General features: G+C 41.0%; 1 protein-coding gene across 3 annotated transcripts in view; it reads left to right on the forward strand.

Moving 5' to 3' along the window:
- Positions 1-226: 226 nt before the first annotated feature.
- The window catches only part of LOC129694327 (uncharacterized), a 48654-nt gene continuing 26757 nt past the window's right edge, over positions 227-22123 (forward strand). For 2 of the 3 annotated variants that reach the window (XM_055631029.1, XM_055631028.1), the window contains exons 1-3: positions 227-400; positions 5485-5567; positions 12386-12449. In XM_055631029.1, the coding sequence (XP_055487004.1) occupies positions 274-400; positions 5485-5567; positions 12386-12449 (274 nt within the window). In that variant the 5' untranslated portion in view covers positions 227-273. The remainder of the gene's footprint in view (positions 401-5484; positions 5568-12385; positions 12450-22123) is intronic. The other variant, XM_055631030.1, reaches the window with a different exon arrangement.

The raw sequence follows: 22123 nt of genomic DNA on the forward strand, positions 1-22123 counted from the left end.
AGTCCAGCCCCAACTACCTACTCCGGCTGCGCATTCCATACACCTACCACCCTTTGCGTGAAAAGGTTAACCCTCAGATTCCTATAAAGTCTTTCCGCCCTTCACCTTAAACCTATGCCCTCTTGTTGTTCCCGATTCCCCTACTCTGGGCACAAGACTGTGTCCACCCAATCTATTTCTCTCATGGTTTTATTCATAGTAATCATTATTGCTATTTAATGTTTGCTGTTGATATGTTATCAGGGTCGGTGTCACATAGTGACAAATCTCAGAATGGATCATCATGGAAAAGATCAGACCCAGCGACTGCGGTCAATGAAATCAACCATGCCTCTGAAGGAGCTTTCTATGCTGACTTCATTGGAGAAGGAAACAAAGTCCACAGGAAAATCTCTACAGAGTAAGTGGCTTCGCAAATGAATAGTTAAGAGAGTTATGCAATTGGAGACATTAGGTATTACAGATGCTGGATTAACTCAACGGATCAGGCAGCATCTGTGGAGGAAATGAACTGATGACGTTCTGGGTCCTTCAGTCTGAGAAACTCTTGACCTGAAAATGTTGACCCGAACTCTTGTCGTCTATCCATTCCCTCCAAGATGCTGCTCAACTAGCTGAGTTACTCCAACCTTTTGTGTTTAACTCGGTGTAATGCATTGTCGTAATGTGCAATTGACCCTGACTGGCTTTGATCTTAAGGCCATGTCGAGTTAGCTAATTGCTAGGATTTCAGCAGCTGATAGTGTACTTGGTTTCAGAGAAATTGAGCTGGATAATAAAAAAATGTCCAGGAATTCAACCTCATTGTCTTCATGGTATTCTCACGGACATCAATGTCATGTGATAATAGAATTCATGCCAACCACAATGGTTTATACAGTGGAATGGACTTTCCAATCCTCCTGTTCTGAGCCACCATTGAAAGGTAATCAATTTTGTAATCTCTTATTAAACCATATTCTGGAAATTAGTTAACTGATTCATTAGAAGAGAAATGTAAATATTGAAATGACACGCTCTAGGCTGGTTCAATGTGAATAATTCAAGAGAAAGGATTTTGATCAGACGAAGTAGAATTTGTATTCCTCAGTTTCATCTTGCTCATTTGAATGGATTGATGTCGCTTTTTCAAAAAAAATCCATGTTCATTTACGAGAAGACCAAATAGGTGCCTGCTTGATTTTTCTGATCTAAGAATCGGTGAATAGCTTGCACACTGAAGGTCTTTAAAGTGAAAATCCAAGGTATTTGCAAGTTCAGAACTAGTTGAGGTGTATGAAAGTTCAGCCAACATATTTCTACTTGTGTTGAAGAATCTTTTGGTTGGGCACAAGGATATTCAGGGAATTGAGAGATATGAATAATGTGCAGAAATTATTACTTTCCTCCAGAGATGCTGCCTGACCCACTGAGTTGCTCCAGCACATTGTGTCTATTTTTCAAGTAGACAGATGATTATTCTTAAGATCTATACTATCTTAATTATCTATAAGATTGATTCTTGATTAGTGCGGGTGTCAGAGGTTATGGGGAGAAGGCAGGAGAATGAGGTTAGGAGGGAGAGATAGATCAGCCATGATTGATTGGCAGAGTAGACTTGATGGGCAGAACAGCCCAACTCTGCTCCTATCACATGATCTTATGATTAGTTTATTTTGGCACCGTGTTCGGCACAGACATGGCCTGTTTCTATGCTGTACTTTTGATTAAGTAATGTTCTGTGTACTCAACTTTACCTTACTCCGCCAACATTGCATCCTGATCTTCTTCTTATCCTATATGTATTTAAAGTCCTTGGCTGGAAGAGATTGGCCTGATGATTATTTGGGCTCGGTTTAAATTGATTTGCAGCTTAATCTGGGCAGTGCAATGGTTCAATCTGGCCAATGTCCCTGGTGGCACAGAGAACTCCAGGTCACTAGTGTAAATATTTGGACGTATTAGCTGCTCAAAGCAAGGTTTCAAGTATACATCTTTCAGACAGGTATAGTGATTGCATCAAGGTGTCCTCCCGGTGTTCCAGTTTCCACCCACATTCCAAAGATTTGCAATTTGTATGCAATGTCTGAAGAAGGGTCTCGACACAAAACACCACCTACTTTTCTCCAGAGATGCTGTCTGACCCACTGAGTTACTCCAGTTTTTTGCATCTATCTCAGGTTTTGATGTTAATTCGCTGTTGTAAATTGTCCCTAGTGTATAGGAGTGAGAAAATGGAATAACATAGAACTAGTGTGAATGGGTGATCGATGGTCAGCATGGACTCGGTGGGCCAGTAGGCTTAGGGCTTGTTTCCATGTTGTATCTTGAAACTAAACACTAAACTAAACATTATTTTCCGCTTTTGTTTAGCAACCCCAATGACCCACCACTATCTGATCCCACTGACCCCACCACATCCACACATCCTCTCCACACCTCCGATCAGCACAGTCCGCCATCTGCAACTGTTATCCCTGACATCACAATTCAAGGCACTGATCTCTTGCTGTTGGACCCTCCCACCCCATCACAGTTTTATCACCCACTCCAGAGGGCTCTGATCAGGCTCTTAATCCACTCTTCCCATAGAACAAGCATCCAATATCCACACATTCCCTCCCATCTGATGGGGACTGATGATCAACTACCACCCATGCTTCAGCTTCAGAAACAATTTGAGCCCCCAATTACCAACCTTCAATACTGTATCTCCTTCCCCAACTCCCCAATCCAGTCTTGATCCAGATCAGACATTTCCCTTGCGCTTCGTGTGAAGGTGAGGTGCAGCAGCAATCCATTAGCATCTGAGTCCTTGGTCTCTGGGTGTAGAAAGATCAGTTTTGAAGATTGTAAACGGTTTGGGGTTTGTGCTTTAAAACAATGAATATAAAATAATTAAGTACTCAGTTTGTACAAAATCTTGTTTGGCTTATTTATTTTAGAATTGCAGGTAGTTAGATTTATAGAGTCATAACCATACGGAAACATGCCCTTTGGCCCAACATGCATATGCCAACCAGGATGCTCACCTTCGCTGGTCCCACCTGCCCACATTTGCCCCATTTCCCTCTAAAGCTTTCCTATCCATGTACTTGTCCAAATGTTTTAAATGTTATTATAGTACACCTGTACTTGCCTCAACTACGTCCTCTGGCAGCTCATTCCCAAATATCCATCACCCTCAGTGTGAAAAATGCCCCTCAGGTTCCTATTAAATCTTTCCCCTCTCACCTCTGGTTCTTGATTCCCTTACTAAATGATTCAGTGCATTCACCTTATCTATTCCCTTAATTATCTTAGACACCTCTATAATATCACCACTCAGCTTCCTGCACTCCAAGGAATAAAGTCCTAACCTGCCCAACCTTTCCCTACAGCTCAGGTCCTCAAATTCTGGCAATATCTTCGTAATTTTTTTCTGCAGTTTTTTCATCTTAACAACATCCTTTTTATACCAGGGCTGAACACAATGCTCTGTGCAGCCTCACTTTTCTTTGTAAACAATGATAGACATTAGAACTAAGGGAAGAGTATTGTGAAGATTTTGTGGAAAAACTTCTGAAATGAAAACGGCGACATGAAATACAGGACCACAAATAGTTTGTGGGAAATATTATATATCTTCGCAAAATCTGGATTGATTGTGAAAGAACATTTCCCCTGGTGAACAAAGTACATTGACATCCAATTTCCTTGTAAGTAAGTAAGTAAGTAAGTAAGTAAGTAAGTTTATTGGCCAAGTATTCACATACAAGGAATTTGCCTTGATGCTCCACCCACAAGTAACAACATGACATACAGTGCCAATTACAAATGACTCAGAAAATACTAAACATAAGTCATTAATGATAAAGCACCATTGATTAAGCATGAGAACAAACAAAATACCGGATCAAAGGGAGCCTACAGATTTTTGGCTGTTGAGTAGAGCAACTACTCGTGGATAAAAACTGTTTTTATGTCTGGCTGTGGCAGCTTTGACAATGCGGAGTCACCTTCTAGAGGGAAGTGATTCAAAGAGTTTGTGGCCAGGGTGAGAGGGGTCAGAGATGATCTTGCCCGCTTGCTTCCTGGCCCTTGCAGTGTACAGTAATTTCAATGGAGGGAAGGTTGCAGCCAATCACCTTCTCTGCTGATCGGACGATTCGCTGCAGCCTCCAGGTGTCGTGCTTACTGGCTGAGCCAAATCAGACCATGATGGAGAAGGTGAGAACAGACTCTACGATGGCCATGCAGAATTGGATCATCATTGCCTGTGGCAGATTGTGCTTCCTCAGCTGCCGCAGGAAGTACATCCTCTGTTGTGCCTTTTTGACTGGTCGATGGTAGCCCCCCACTTAAGGTCCTTGGAGATGATGGTTCCCATAAACTTAAAATACTCCACAGATGTAACTGTGGTGTTGTTGATGGTGAGTGGGGTGAGGGGAGGGGGAGCTCTCCTAAAGTCCACAATCAATTCCACTGTCTTAAGAGCATTGGGAGGTTGTTGCTACGGCACCAGGACGCCAGCTGTGACACTTCCTGTCTGTAGGCAGATTCCTCCCCATCCTGGATCAGTCCAATCAGGGTTGTGTCGTCCGCAAACTTGAGAAGCTTGACAGAGGTGTAGCGAGAGTAGAGGAGAGGAGAGAGTACGCAGCCTTGCAGTGCTCCTATGGTGAGCGTTTGCGCGTCCGAGATGTGCTTTCCCAGCCTCACATGCTGCTTCCTGTCTGTCAGGAAGCTGGTGATCCACCGACAGAGGGGCTCAGGCACAGTCAACTCGGAATGTTTGGAGTGTTATGTTTCTGATTTTCAAACCTGCAGTAAAACTCATTCAGGTTGTTGGTCAGCTGACGATTGTCCAAAGAGCGGGGGGGCTTTCTTCTTGTAGCTGGTAATTCCTTGCAAACCATTCCAAACTGAAGAAGAGTCACTAGCTGAGAACTTGCTCCTTAACTTCTCAGAGTACCTTTCCTTGGCAGCTCTGATTCCTCTTCTCAGCTTGTACTTGGCCTGCCTGTAGAGGTCTGCATCCCCACTCCTGTAGGCCTCCTCTTTAGACTGTCGGAGCTGTCTGAGTTCTGCAGTGAAACAGCGTTTGTTGTTGTTGAACCATGTCCGGGTCTTAGTTGGAATGCAACTGTCCTCGCAAAAGCTGACATATGATGATACAGCTTTGATGAAAGCAGGAATTAAGGAAATTTTTGCAGAGATGGCTACTGCAATGTGAAATCCCTTAGCATTTATGTCAGCTGATCATTTAAAAATGAATGGATAAGTATTAAGAAATAAAGAATAGATAAATGTTCAAAGCAAGGGAAAGTGATTACAAGAGATAGCGCAAGTTCAGACAGGGGTTATTTTGTTGTTGTGATGCGTGAACAACCTTCTTATATGTTGCTGGAATTCTGCGAGTAATGAGTTAAACCATTAAAATATGATATTACATATTAATATTTAATAAAAATTAAATGAATACAAAACACTTAAATGAGTTTAAATATTTTCAATTCTCCCAAGGAACTACCGCTTCTCCAAGCTTTGCGACGGCAGGATCACAAGAAGCTATGAAGACTCATAAAATAAAAGAATCCAGAAGTACGGTAGGAAAGATGAACTTTAGAGAGGAATTCTCAAGATAAGGCAAAAAGAACAACTGGAATGTGAAAGTTGAAAGAAAGTGGGATTTTGTTTGTCTTCAACACGCTGGGTATTAACTAATGGAGTAGGTTGCCCACCTAAATTAATGTTTTTATTCTGATAATTTAATGGATAATTGGTTGGATTCAACAATATTTGCAGAATCCATTCTGAGAGTTTCTCACCTAAAAATTGAGATCCTGGGATCAATCTTGGTGCTAGAAATCTCAAATGGGGGAATGGTAAACACAAGTTTTTTAATAGATGAATTTGGAAAAATATTCTTGTTCAACATTTTCTATCATGCATCAACATTTCACAGTGTTTTCCTTTGCTGATTGCTGTAGGTCAGAGTGTGCTATTCTCAGCTACCAAAAAAAAATCTTTCCAAACCATGGAAGGAAAAAATACTCGGTCAACATTACAGACAGATGAAGTAACTGTTCTAACACTCAGAGAAAGAGTTATCCAAAATTGCTGAATTTTTATTTTTTTTTATTTTTTATTTTTATTAGAAGTACGGTAAATTACAATACTACACAACACATATATCTTAATACATTTTTTGTACCGCTTCATTTTTTTTGAGCTTTAAGAAAAAGATAGAAGTAAGGAAAGTAAAGAAAGTGCGCGAGAGTCGTGAAGTGCAAGAGTGTTGGGAAAGAAAGCCCCTTAGAAAAGAAGTTAGAGAAGGAAGTAAAGTGAGAAAATAGACCCTAGAAAAGAAAGAAAAAGAAAATAGGAACAATCGCTCTATTATAACATTAAACTCCGCAGAAAGGGGACTACCAACCAAGTCTGTTTTTGTTGTTTTACCTCCCGTTACCAGGTCCTGATACCACTCATTTATTTATTTATTTATTTAAATTACTATTGCATCTCATACTTGTAATAGGTCCAGAAACATAGACCACGTCTTTTGGATAAAATTGCTGAATTTGATATTGAATCTGGAAAGGTGCAATGCACCAAGGCTGAATGCGATTCTTTAAACTTAGTCAGAGTTGTGGAGACAGATATTGGCTCTTCAGCCCATTTATCCATGCTGATGATAGACATATAAAGCTGGAGTAAAGCTGAGGAAAGGGATAGGTGGTTGTTTTGGGTTGATACCTATCCCTTTTCTTCAGAGATCCCATTTCAAAATAGACTTTATTCAGGTAATAAATATCTACAATACATTAACCATGCAAGAAATTCATCCGACATTTTCGGAGCCTATACAAGACATTCAATACTGTTGCTCAAATTTCACAAATTTATCTCCCACCCTTGCCACTCATGTGGCCCACTGGCGTGGAATCCCTTCCCTTATTTTGAGGGGTGTCTCCACCACACCGTGCCCCCCAAGTCCAGCAGCGGAAGGACCCTAGACTGTGGTCCTCCCCCACGAGCCTTGGCGTTGGCTGCACCGAGCTTCAGTGCGTCCCTCAGCACGTACTTCTGCAGTCTGCAGCAGGCCAGTTGGCAACATTCCCCAACGGACATCTCGCTCTGCTGGGTACTCAACAATGCTCAGGCAGACCAAAAAGCGTCTTTCACCGCGTTGATGACCTTCCAGCAGCACTTGATGTCAGTCTCTGGATGCGTCCCTGGGAACAGTCCGTAAACAGTCCTCTGTGACAGAGCTGTTTCAAACAAACCGTGACAGGAACCCTGGCAAACCTCTGCAGTGTCTCTTTGCAAATCTACACTCTGCAAAGATGTTGTCTGACCCGCTGAGTTACTCCAGATTTTGGTGTCTATCTTCGGTTTAAACCAGTATCTGCAGTTCTTTCTTACACATTATCCATGCTGACTATCTACATTAATCCTATTTGCCTGCATTAGGTCACTACCCATCTTTTTTTCCCTATCCAAGTATCTGTCCTTATATTGGGTGTTGTTACAACACCCAGTTTCGCAGTTGTATGGTGAATTAAAAAGCAGGAAACAAAATGTTCAGAGTTGTCTGTGCATAGTAAATGTGGTCACCCAATCTAAATGTTTGATTAGAGTGGGGAATCATTTAAGATTGCTCTGGAGCAGTAGAATAGATCCTTCATTTAGTTACAGTGTGCTGAGACACCCAAGTCAAGTCAAGTCAAGAGAGTTTATTGTCATGTGTCCCAGATAGGACAATGACATTTTTGCTTACTGCAGCACAACAGAATATAGCAAGCAAAAATACAGAACCGTTCAGTTCAATGTACATATAAATTAGCAGATAAAGTGCAATAGGCTATTACAGTTCACAGTCTGTTTGTTGGTGAGTTTAATAGCCTGATGGCTGTGGGGAAGAAGCTGGTCCTGAACCTGGATGTAACAGATTTCATGCTCCTGTACCTTCTGCCCGATGGTAGTGGAGAAATTAGTGCGTGGCCAGGCTGGTGTGGGTCCTTGATGATGTTGGCTGCCTTTTTGAGCCAGCGACTGCGATAGATCTCTTCAATGGTGGGGAGGTCAGAGCCGATGATGGACTGGGCAGTGGTCACAACTTTCTGCATCCTTTTCCGCTCCTGAACGCTCAAGTTGCCGAACCAAGCCACGATGCAACCGGTCAGCATGCTCTCTACTGTGCACCTTCAGATTCAGATTCAGATTCACACCTGTAGCAGTTTGAGAGAGTCCTCCTTGACATACCGACTCTCCATAATCTTCTCAGAAAGTAGAGGCACTGATGTGCTTTCTTTGTAATTGCATCAGTGTGCTGGGACCAGGAAAGAGCTTCAGAAATATGCACGCCCAGGAATTTGAAGTTTTTGACCCTTACCACTATCGTTAATGTAAACAGGATTGTGGGTCCCTATCCTACCCCTTCCAATGTCACAAAGATGTTCTTCTTATTCGCAATGCCACAAAGATGTTCTGCTTATACCTTCAAGATAATTTTAACTGATTCTGACAATTTCCTGATACAGGGTTTCAACCTAAAACATCGCCCATTCCTTCCTCCACAGATGCTGCGAGGCTAGCTGAGTTCATCCAGCAGATTGGTTATTGCTCCAGGTTCAAGTTGCAGTTTCTTGTGCCTCTGGCTCTTTTCTTCAGACTCTGCCAAGCCAGGAAGGAGGTGGTTCAGCAGGTCTGCAGTAATCTTGCACTCTGAGCGAGCCAGTTTTTAGTCCAGAGATACAGTACGGAAACAGGCCCTTCGGCTCATTGATCACTCACACACTAACATTATCCTACACACTATGAACAATTTCCCAAATCCTATTAACCTACAAACCTGTACATCTTTAGAGTGTGGGAGGAAATTAGAGAAGCCAGAAAAAACCCACATGCTCACGGAGAAAACGTACAAACGCTGTACAGACAGCACCTGTAGTCAGGATCGAACCTGGGTCACTGGTGCTGAAAGGCAGCAACTCCACCGTTGCGCTACCATGCTGCAGTCATTTACTGCTTATGAATCTGGTGCATGAAGCTATTCCATTCATCCTCTTCTGGCTGGAAAAGATTTGTATTAGATACAACGTGGAAACAGGCACATCGGCCCAGCGGGTCGGCGCCGACCAGCGATCCCCGCACATTAGCACTATCCTTCACCCACCAGGGACAATTTTTACATTTACCAAGCCAATTTAGAAACCTGTACATCTTTGGAGTGTAGGAGGAAACGGAGGTTCTCTGAGAAACTCAAACAGGTCACGGGGAGAACGTATAAACTCCGTACAGACAGCACCCGTAGTTGGTATCAAACAAGGGTCTCCAGCAATGCATTCGCTGTAAAGGGGCTGTCCCACTGTACGAGCTAATTCAAGTTCTGCCGAATTTCCCCCGATTCGAACACGGAGAATTACGGTAATAGTCACTCGTAGGTACTCGGGGCCCTCGTGGACATTTTACAACATGTTGAAAAATCTTCACGAGTCTTCACGAGCTTACCTCATTCCCCGAGTACCTGCCGTTAGCGTTACAAGCCGCTAAGAGACGTCCCGAGCTCCAACGTAGGCACCATTGTTTGACATGAACACCTTTTCCTGAACCCCAGCATGTTCACTTTCTCCATGCCCCTCATGACATTGTAAACCTCAATCAGGTCACCTTCTTAGCCTCCTATGGTCCAAAGGAAAAAGTGCCAGCCTATCCATTCTCACCCCCATAACTCAAGCCCGCAAGTCCCGGTAACATCCTGGTGAATCTGTTCTGCATCCTTTCTAACTCTCGGTAGCTGGGTGTTCAGAACTGCGCACAGTACTCAAAGTGTGGTCTCACCAACAACTTATACAGCTGTATGATGATGTCCCAACTGTTGTGCTCACTACTCATCCCAATGAGGAAATGTGTGCCAAATGCCACCTGACTCGCAACTTTTTGGGAACAGTGTACCCATATCCCAGATGTTCTGCAACTCTCACCAAGGCTCTATCATTTACTGTGTAAGTCCTTCCTCAGTTTGACATAAGGAAGTGCAACCCCTCATACTTCTCAGATTTAAATTCCATATACCATCCCTTTGGCCACCTTCCCAAAGAATCTAGATCTTGTTATACACTGAATATCCTACCTCACTGTCTTCGATACCATCAGTGCCCGCTACAAAAGTACCTACAGTGCATTGTCATCCAGATCGTTAATGTATATAGTGGAAAGCAGGAAAGCATCAATCCCTGTGGCACACCACTTGGTCACTGGCCTCCAATCACAAAAACAACCCTCCACAACTATCCTTTAACCCCTTCCTCAAAGCCAATTATGAATCCATTTGGCTCGCTTACTTTGGATTCCATGCAGTCTAACCTACCAGATTACCTTACCATGTGGGACCTTGTCAAAGGCCTTGCTAACATCCTTATAGACAATCTGCCCAGCCCTGTCCTCAACTTGGTGACCACTTCAAAAAACTCTCATTGAATTAGTGCAACACACCCTCATTGGAGAGGCAGTTCAGATTATTGTTCAAATCTCTGGAATGGGATTAAAACCATTCATAACCTCTGGACAAAAAAGTCAGGGGTGCTAGCCACGGCCAAAAGATACCAAAGCCTTTGGTGTTAATTTGAAATTTCATTCCTGGCTGTAATAATAAAGGTGTAGCAACACCTGCTAGTGCCTTGGGGTAGAGGGTTTGATTAACCCAGTCACGTGGGCGCGACGAGTGGGTTTTGCGCGCTTTTTGTCGAGTTCATTCATGCGAGCTCCACACTTGTGGATACAACATCATTTATTTAGCTGTCTGATAAACTCGCATTATTCATTGTTACCGTTCGTAATAAAGTTCGTTGAATTAACTCATGGTCTCGACTCCGCTAAAAAGGCATTCATTTGCCATTGTGTCAAGGATGCCTGCCACTCTGTCCATTCCCTTTCCTGTCTACCTTCTTGTAGATATTACAGGAACTTAAAAACCCAGTCATTCAGACTTAAGAACACCTATTAGACTCCTGAACTGATCACTTATTTTACACCGCCTTCCCGGAGGTGCTGCCATTTACTCTTACTCTCTACTTCATTCAGTTATCCTGCCCTACTTCATAATGCAGTAAATCGTCAATACTTTATTCTGTTGTTTTACATTCACCATTACATTTATTGTTATACCTCTCATAGAAACATAGAAACATAGAAAATAGGTGCAGGAGTAGGCCATTCGGCCCTTCGAGCCTGCACCGCCATTCAATATGATCATGGCTGATCATCCAACTCTGTGTCCTGTAACTGCTCTCCTCAATACCCCCTGATCCCTTTAGCCACAAGGGCCACATCTAACTCCCTCTTAAATATAGCCAATGAACTGGCTTCAACTACATTATGTGGCAGAGAATTCGAGAGATTCACCACTCTCTATGTAAAAAATGTTTTTCTCATCTCAGTCCTAAAAGATTTTCCCTTTATCCTTAAACTGTGACCCCTTGTTCTGGACTTCCCCAACATCTGGAAAAATCTTCCTTCATCTAGCCTGTCCAACCCCTTAAGAATTTTGTAAGTTTCTATAAGATCCCCCCTCAATCTTCTAAATTCTAGCGAGTACAAACCGAGTCTATCCAGTCTTTCTTCATAAGACAGTCCTGACATCCCAGGAATCAGTCTGGTGAACCTTCTCTGCACTCCCTCTATGGCAATAATGTCCTTCCTCAGATTTGGAGACCAAAACTGCACGCAATACTCCAGGTGTGGTTTCACCAAGACCCTGTACAACTGCAGTAGAACCTCCCTGCTCCTATACTCAAATCCTTTTGCTATGAATGCTAACATACCATTCTCCCTCTATGGCAAGAATGTCCTTCCTCATTACCATGTCTACTGTTCACTGTAAGTTTCATCCGAGTAAAGAATTTCATTTCATCCTGGCGTATATATCAATAAACTAATCTTGTCTAATGCAATCTAACGTTCCCAAACATTACATTCGGTAATAATTGAACTCTGTGTGGAAACAGCACACTATCCTTAATATACTAATTTCAGTATTCTTGTCCATGAAACACAAGGTGTTAGCACACAGCTATAACAAGCAATTAGGAAAATAAGTGATATATTAGCCTTTTTTTAAAGGACGCTGTTGAATATGAGCAAGCAAGTGTTGCTGTATTTATCAAGAGCTTTGATGAGAATACATATATATTCTCTTTGATGAGAAAAAGCATATATAACCCAGTAGCGAGACAATGACAACCAATATTTCTTGTGAATGTGATTATATAAGAATAAGGATGAAAAAGGGGAAGAATAATGTTGGTCTCATCAAAAGTTTATGAGGTGTTTTGGGGTGCATGTACAGTTAATAAAGTAATAGCACCTCCGTGTTTAGACTTCTGCAAAGGCTTGTTTCTAAAATATGTAAATTAATTCACAGGATATGGCCTCTCCAACCCATTCTTTACTTCAAGAAAATAGCACCATGGAACTGGAACATACAGGTAATAGGACATGGGTTCAAAATAATTGCTGAAAAGTGTGTTTGATAATCGGCCAGATTTTATGGTTAGCAGCAAAAGGGTGAGGACGATACATTGTTGAACTCCAGGGAAGATGCTTACAATGGTCTATCACACCCTGGATTGTGGACTTTACATGTCTTAACATGGGGTGCGATAGGGTGTCTGTTCTCTGCTACCCAATCACAATGATGTAGTCCAAACTCATTGCATTGTCATTAAGGGCTAACAAATCATTTATTGCAAGGACTTTGCAGACTCACAGTTTAGTTGATTCACAGCTTAGAATCACAGTTGTGGCCTCTCCCTCGCGATCTTCCAGAGTGACTGACTCATGTCCAGGCATCCGGGGTTTTATAGTCCTGCCCCCCCCCCCCCCCCCCCCGGAAGGGGCGTTACCTTCATCGTGGTGATTGACAGGCGAGAGGACCAATCAGCTGATCTTAAAAAATTTTAAACACTCATAACTTTTTTTATTTTTAATCGATTGGAAAAATCTTCGGGGCTGCCTCAGGACTGTGAGTAAGATGGCCGAAAATCATAGCGATATAGGATAGCGCTTTTTCTAAAATCTATATACAGCGCAGACCGGAAGTGATCAAGATGAGACTTTTAGTTATATATATATTCATTATCTGTTGGAATTAAGTTACTGTTTTTCCTATTTTCACGCTATATACAGATTACTGTTTACAGCTCTAGTTTGTACAATTGTTTAGTATTAATACCTTTTCCTGAATTTCTGGCAGGCTGTTCCTGCTGTTTTTGTTTATTTTCTACTCTGCCTGCTAATTGGATGAATTTCCATTTAGTCACAAATCAACTGGGGCTTCGTTGTTGAAAGCTGGTGTTTTCACTTGGGTGAATTCTCCTGCTGCCATCAGTCGATACTTGATACCAACATGATCTTCCTTCTTGCTGTGCGTGGCTGTCACAGTGGGTGATCCATTCTTTGTTTCACCAACCACATCACAGGTTTGCAGTAAAAGCCTGCAGTGCTTCTTCAATATAAACAGAGCTGATCTCTTACACAAAACAAAGTGCTGGAGGATAGACACAAGGTGCTGGAGTAACTCAGCGGGTCAAACAGCTTTTCTGGAGAAAATGTTAGATGATGTTTCAGGTTGGAACCCTTCTTCAGACCCGAAATGTCACCCATCCTCTTTCTCCAGAGATGCTGCCTGACCTGCTGAGCTACTCCAGCACTTTGTGTCTATCATTGGTATAAACCAGCATCTGCAGTTCCTTCCTCCACAAAATTCTGGAGGAACTCAACGGATCAGGCAGCATCTGTGGAGAGAATGGACAGGGGACGGTTTGGGTCAGGTCCCTTCCTCAAAAGCTGATCATCAGGACTTCTCATCTGAAAATGTTAATCCCTTTTCGAAAAGAAGATAGCATAGTGTTGATAAAGAGGAAAGTGACAATCAAAAATGAAATGATGGAGAATCCACAGTGAAACAATATGACACTATGTTTGCAGGCTTTTGAAGGACTGATACACCACCAACTCTCTGCTTATGGCACTGTCACTGCCTGCTTCAAAGCCTCCACTATTGTTCCCGTACCCAAAAAGCCAAGGATTACTAATCTTAATGACTACAGGCCTGTCGCAATGACCTCTGTAATCATGAAGACCATTGAAAGGCGTGCTGATCCACCTGAAAAATATCACAACCCCCTTCTGGACCCCCTGCAATTTGCATACCGGGCAGATAGATCAGTGGATGCTGCAGTCAACCTAGGACTGCACTTCATCCTCCAGCAGCGAGATCGCCAGGGGACATATGCAAGGATTTTGTTTGTGGATTTTAGCTCTGCATTCAACACCATTGTGCCAGAGCTACAACACTCCAAACTTTCCGAGTTGACTGTGCCTCAACCCCTCTGTCAGTGGATCATCAACTTCCTGACAGACAGGAAGCAGCATGTGAGGCTGGGAAAGCACATCTCGGACACGCATACCCGCAGCATAGGAGCACCGCAAGGCTGCGTACTCTCCCCTCTACTCTACTCTCTCTACTCCAATGACTGCAACTCCACAGACTCCTCTGTCAAGCTTTTCAATTTTGCGGATGACACAACCCTGATTGGACTGATCCAGGAGGAGAAGGAATCTGCCTATAGACAGGAAGTGACACAGCTGGAGTCCTGGTGCCATCGCAACAACCTGGAGCTCAATGCTCTTAAGACAGTGGAAGTGATTGTAGACTTTAGGAGAGCTCCCCCTCAAGTTAAGTCAAGTCAAGTCAAGTTTATTTGTCGCATGCACATACGAGATGTGCAGTGAAATGAAAGTTGCAATGCTTGCGGACTTTTGTGCAAAAAGACAAACAACCAAACAAACTATAAAAACAATCATAACACACATATACCTTTACATAATAAATAATGGAAGGAAAAACATTCAGTAGAGTTAGTCCCTGGTGAGATAGGAGTTTACAGTCCGGATGGCCTCTGGGAAGAAACTCCTTCTCAACCTCTCTGTTCTCACCGCATGGCAACGGAGGCATTTGCCTGACCGTAGCAGCTGGAACAGTCCGTTGCAGGGGTGGAAGGGGTCTCTCATGATATTGTTGGCTCTGGAGTTGCACCTCCTGATGTATAGTTCCTGCAGAGGGGCAAGTGAAGATCCCATAGTGCTTTCGGCCAAACGCACTACTCTCTGCAGAGCCTTCTTGTCCTTGGCAGAGCAATTCCCCAACCAGATGGTAATGTTCCCGGACAAGATGCTTTCCACCGCCGCTGCGTAGAAGCACTGGAGGATCCTCGGAGACACTCTGAATTTCCTCAATTGCCTGAGGTGGTAAAGGCGCTGCCTTGCCTTACTCACGAGTGCTGAGGCGTGTGATGCTCATGTCATATCCTTGGAAATGTGGACTCCCAGATATTTAAAAAAGTTCACCCTATCCACAGGATCCCCATTTATCCTCAATGGAGTGTACGTCCTCGGATGATGTGCCCTCCTAAAGTCCATGATCAGCTTTGTTTTTTTTGATTTTCAAGAGGAGGTTGTTATCCTGGCACCAGAGTGCTGGATCAGCCACCTCCTCCCGGTAGGCCTTCTCATCGTTGTCTGAAATCAGGCCCACCACCACAGTGTCATCAGCAAACTTAATTATTGAGTTGGAGCTGAACCTAGCCACACAGTCATGTGTGTACAGGGAGTACAATAGGGGGCTGAGGACGCAACCCTGGGGCGATCCTGTGCTCAGGGTGAGGGACTTCGATGTATTCCCTCCCATCTTGACTACCTGGGGCCTGGCGGTGAGAAAGTCCAGGCACACAGGGAGGCACACTCCCCTCACCACACTCACCATCAACAACACCACAGTCACATCTGTGAAGTATTTTAAGCTCCTGGGAACCATCATCTCCAGCGACCTTAAATGGGGGGTTACCATCGACTCCAGTAAAAAAAGGCACAACAGAGGATGTACTTCCTGCGGCAGCTGAGGAAACACAATCTGCCACAGCCAATAATGGTCCATTTCTATACGGTCATTGTAGAGTCTGCCCTCACCTTCTCCAGCATGGTCAGGTTTGGCTCAGCCACCAAGCATGACATCCGGAGGCTGCAGCACATCGTTCGATCAGCTGAGAAGGTTGTTGGCTGCAACCTTCCCTCCATTGACCAACCATACACTGCAAGGACCAGGAAGCGAGCGGGTAAGATCATCTCTGACCCCTCTCACCCTGGCCACAAACTCTTTGAAGTACTTCCCTCTGGAAGGCGACTCTGGATTGTCAAAGCCACCATTACCAGACATAAAAACATTTTGTTTCCAGGAGCAGTAGCTCTACTCAAAACCAAACGTCTGTAGCCTCCTTTTGCTCTGGGATTTTATTTCATTTTTCACATGTTTAAATTACAATGTGTTATTTTTAATTGTCTACTGTGTATCGTGTTGTTACTTGCGAGCAAAGCACCAAGGCAAATTCCTTGTATGTATAAATATTTGGCTAATAAAATTTATTCAATTCAATGTAGTCAATTATAAAAGATTAAATAGCGGCACATTTGGATTGCAGTAACAGGATCGGTCCGAGTCAGTATGGATTTATTCGGCTTCCGGTGGCGCTATGGAGACTTAAGTCCAGCGCCAACCAGCTCCGTACCGAGGAAGCAAAAAACGGGAGAAAACGGGACCTACCTGCAGCGATCGTAATCTGAAACGGCAGCCTGCGTGACGTCATCAGGCCTGCGACTTAAGGTATGTCGCTACAACACACCCCCCCCCGTGGAAAAAAATCGGGTAAAGGAAGACCCCAGATGGAAGAAGAAGGCCCTACAGAAGCCTCGGCCTCAGTTACAGCGATGGCCCAGGAAGCTCCCCCAAAGAAAACTAAAGGGAGAAAATCGGAAATGGATGATCTTAAAATCTTTCTGGCTGCTGAAATGAAGACTTTTGGAGAGAAATGGAATGGAATGGAAAAACAAGACCAAGGCAAGGAGATATGATCGGAAGAATGATGTATTCAAATTTAAATTCATCTATCTGAGGTTTGGGAGCAGGGTCAGGTTTTATGTGTTGTTCCTTCTGCCCGGTTATAGACCACCTCAGATGCAATATGCAAGATGCTAACATGACAAGAAGGGGTCAGGGAATAACATTTTGTAGTTGGAATGTCAAGGGAATCAATGAACCAATTAAGAGAAGTAAAGTTTTGGCACACCTAAATCTAATTAAAACAGATATAATATTTCTTCAAGAGACACATCTTAAAAAGGAATCTCAACACAGACTTAAAGCTAAGTGGATCGCTGAATCATATCATTCCTCTTTTTCCCACAAGTCAAGAGGAGTAGCAATAGTAATTCGTAAAGGAATACCTTTTGCGACCTCTTCAATAATAGTGGATATGGATGGCAGATATATTATAGTGGTTGGAGAGTTAAATGGAGAAAAAGTGATCCTTCTAAATGTTTATGGGCCTAACTTCGATAACCCCACTTTTTTTAACAAAACATTTAATAAAATTCCTGAATTTGCACAATACAAATTAATAATTGGAGGAGACTTCAATTGTACATTAGACCCATACTTAGATAGATCATCAAGGCAAAAAAAAGCAACATCCAATTCAAGTGTATTTTTAAATTCATTTATTAATACCACTAATATTAAGGATATCTGGAGAATAGAAAACCCAACCGGACGGGAATATTCATTTTATTCACCAGTACACAAAACATACTCAAGAATAGATTACTTTTTAGTTGACTCTACGTTTATTCCATTTACTTATAATTCAAAATATCATAACATCATAATCTCAGATCACGCACCGGTAACATTCATGATTAAATTAAATGGAATGTCCGAGAAACAAACATATTGGAGACTTAACCCACAAATCTTGAACGAAAGATCATGCCAGGAATATATTATTAAACAAATCCAAATATTTTTTGAGGTAAATGACAACCCTGACACACCTGCTTCTCTTATGTGGGAGACGTTTAAAGCGTATGTTCGAGGTACATTAATCTCTGCCCAAGCATTTTATAATAAAGAAAACAGGATTAAACAACAAGCACTGGAAAGTGAAATTAAGCAACTAGATACAGAAAATGCGAGAACGCCATCTACGTTAAAACATAATAAAATTGCTGTACTGAAATATAAATTAAATAAAATGTACTCAGAACAAGTAATAAAACTTTATCAAAAAACCAAACAATTACAGTTTGAATTTGGAGACAAACCACAAAAACTATTAGCACGCCAGTTGCGAAAAATGGAAGGGGAAAAAATAATCCATAAAATTAGAACAGAGACAGGAGAATTATTAAAAATGCCCAAGGATATAAATGATAGATTTCTACAATACTATCATAACCTTTATTCAACTAAAACTGTAGCACAATCAGAAGGAATAGCAGATTTTTTTAATAAAATGTAATTTAAAAGGTTTAGATTCAAATGATAGAGAATTATTAGAAAGGGAAATTACAATAAAGGATATTGAGGAGTCTATTGGCTCTCTAAAAAATGGTAAGGCAGTAGGGCCAGATGGTCTAGGTTCAGAATTTTACAAAAAAATTCATGATTTGCTGTGCCCACGCTTGCAAAGACTATATGATTATATCTACACCCAACAGAAACTCCCAGACACCTTAAATGAATCTATAATAACGCTTATTCCTAAAGCTGATAAAGATCCGGAAGATCCGGGATCATACAGAGCAATTGCACTTCTGAATACAGACCAGAAAATACTAACTAAAATACTAGCACGTAGATTAAGTACAGTGATGAATAAATTAATACACCCTGACCAAACAGGCTTTATTCAGAAACGGTATTCATATTATAATCTAAGAAGATTATTTAATATTATATATACCAAGAGAATTATTAATGAAGATTTAGCAATAATCTCACTTGACGCTGAAAAAGCATTTGATCAGGTCGAATGGCCTTATTTATTTTCGGTGATGGAAAAGATGCAGCTAGGGGAGAAATTTTGCACATGGATAAAACTGCTATACACAAATCCTACGGCTAGAATACTTACCAACCAAAGACTGTCATCTAAATTCAGTCTATCTAGAGGTTGTAGACAAGGATGCCCGTTATCTCCATTACTATTTGCACTTGCAATTGAGCCACTTGCAGAAAGAATTAGGGGGCATCCGGAAATATATGGGTATAACACTAAAGACACAGTGAATAAAATTTCTCTATACGCAGATGACGTATTAATTTACATCACAAAACCAGAAATTAGTATCCCAAACCTATTAAAACTAATAAACCAATTCGGTGCACTTTCAGGATACAGAATAAATTGGAATAAAAGTGAAATTATGCCAATAAGGGAACATAACAAACAGATAATACAACAATTCCCATTTAAAGTAGTAAATGAAAAATTTAAATATCTAGGTATCTACGTAACTAAGATATATACAACATTATTTAGAGCAAATTTCCCCCCATTATTGAATAAATTACATAAGAATATCCAATACTGGAAAACATTACCGATTTCAATGGTTGGCAAAATTAATGCCATAAAAATGATTTTTTTTACCGCAAATATTATACCTTTTTCAGACGATTCCGATATACCTGGCAAAAAACTTCTTTAAAAAATTGGACTCTATTGTTAATGATTTTATCTGGGATTATAAGAATCATAGGATAAGCAAAAGACACCTGTGTAAATCAAAAAATAATGGAGGCTTGGTTTTACCTAACTTTTTGTTTTATTTCTGGGCAGTTAATATTAAAAATATGAACTTCTGGTTGGGAGAAATAGACCAGCAACCAGACTGGTTAAAAATGGAAAAGGAAGATTGTATGCCTTATGATATTGGTTCGATATTATTTGCTACGTCTAAATTAAACAAGAAAATTTACAGGGAAAACCCTATAATATTTAGTGCTATAAAAATTTGGAAACAATTAAAAAAGACATTAAAATTAGATAACTTATCTCTTTTTCTTCCAATTGTGAATAATTCATTGTTTAAGCCTTCATGTTTAGAAGGGGGTTTTACACAATGGAAGAATTATGGAATTAAAAATATGGGACACCTTTACAAGGAAGGCTCTTTTTTGACATTTCAGGAGTTGCAACAGATTTATGGACTTCGAGGAAATGATTATTTCAGATATCTTCAACTTAGAGATTATGTTAAATCGAATTCTAAAAATTTTCGAAATAGAAACCCAGAGATTCTTGATGAATGTTGGAATAAGCATCCTAATACAGAAAAATTAATATCTTATATATATAATATCTTATTAGACAGTGACATTCCTTTGACGGACTTACACAGACAAGCATGGGAAAAAGAATTAAATCAGGTAATAACGAAAGACACTTGGGAAGAAAGTTTACAACACATACATCAGTGTTCACTAAACGCAAGACATTCTCTAATACAATTTAAAGTAATACATAGGTTACATTACGCCAAAACAAAATTACATAAAATTTTTCAACATATCTCACCTATATGTGATAAATGTCAACATTTAGAAGCTACGTTATCGCACATGTTTACAAACTGTACAAAAATTAAAAATTTTTGGGTAAATATTTTTAGTATAATATCCAAAGTAACCAAAACACAACTGGAACCAAACTCAAAATTAATAATACTCGGAATATTAGAATTAAATCAAACACTTAGAATAACACAAAGAAACTTTATCGATTACAGTTTAATAACAGGAAAAAAATTAATCCTAAAATTTTGGAAAGGCCCTACGGCTCCCACAATCAAAATGTGGATTATAGAAATGACGGAGACCTTAAACGTGGAAAGAATCAGACTTTCCCTGTTGGACAAACAGGAATTATTCGTTGGAACATGGTCTCCTTTTATTGATTACTTAAAGGGTCAGAATAGTTCAGCACAGGAACCTGGCTAGCACCCGGACTAAAGATTGGATGAAATGCTATACTTCGAAATGTACGAACATATCTCGAATGATATTTTTAAACTCTAACAAATTTTTCCATTCTTCTTCAATTACCTCTTTCACTTCTCTTCCTTTTTTTTTTTATTTTAGCTTTCTTTTTCCTTCTTCCCTCTCTCTATTTCATCTATCCCTTTAGCTCTATCTAGTTATAAAAAAAAAACGAAGAAAAATGCAAAAAGTATTGGAGACAATGTAATAATAACTGACAATATTATCAATTTAAAAATGTAAGACAGTAATGATGTAATAGATTATGTACCTATCTCCAATAATAAAAAAAAATAAAAAAAATAAAAAATTATTCAATTCAATGTAGTCAATTATAAAAGATTAAATAGCGGCACATTTGGATTGCAGTAACAGGATCGGTCCGAGTCAGTATGGATTTACGAAAGGGAAATCATGGTTGTCTAATCTTCTGGAATTTTTTGAGGATGGAACTAGGAAAATGGACAAGGGAGAGGCAGTGGATGTAGTGTACCTGGACTTTCAGAAAGCATTTGATAAGGTCCCACATAGGAGACTAGTGGGCAAAATTAGAGCACATGGTATTGGGGGTAGAGTGCTGACATGGATAGAAAATTGATTGGCAGACAGGAAACAGAGAGTAGGGATTAACGGGTCCCTCTCAGAATGGCAGGCAGTGACAGGTGGTGTACCGCAAAGCTCGGTGCTGGGACTGCAGCTATTTACAATATACATCAATGATTTAGATGGATTCAAAGTAACATTAGAAAATTTGCAGATGACACATAGCTGGGTAGCAGTGTGAACTGTGAGGAGGATGCTATGAGAATGCAGTGACTTGGACATGTTGGATGAGTGGGCAGATGCATGGCAGATGCAGTTGAATGTGGATAAATCGGAGGTTATCCACTTTGGTGGCAAAAAAAGGAAGGCAGATTATTATCTGAATGGTGTCAAATTGGGAGAAGGGGAACTACAAAGAGTTCTGGAGTTTTTGTTTATCAGTTACTCAAAGTAAGCATTGTTGTACAGCAGGCTGTGAAGAAAGCTAATGGCATATTGGCCTTCATAACACGAGGAGTTGAGTATAGGAGCAAAGAGTCTGAAAATTGTGCCCGAAGGTATACACAAAATGCTAGAGTAACTCAGCGGGATAGTGTTGTGCAGTCTGATAGGCAGGAAACATGTTCCTGAAGTTGGGGGAGTCCAGAACCAGGGGCTACGGTTTAAGAATAAGGGGTAGGCCAT

Source organism: Leucoraja erinacea, unplaced genomic scaffold (assembly GCF_028641065.1).
Source record: "Leucoraja erinacea ecotype New England unplaced genomic scaffold, Leri_hhj_1 Leri_626S, whole genome shotgun sequence".
Classification (NCBI taxonomy): Eukaryota; Metazoa; Chordata; class Chondrichthyes; order Rajiformes; family Rajidae; genus Leucoraja; species Leucoraja erinaceus.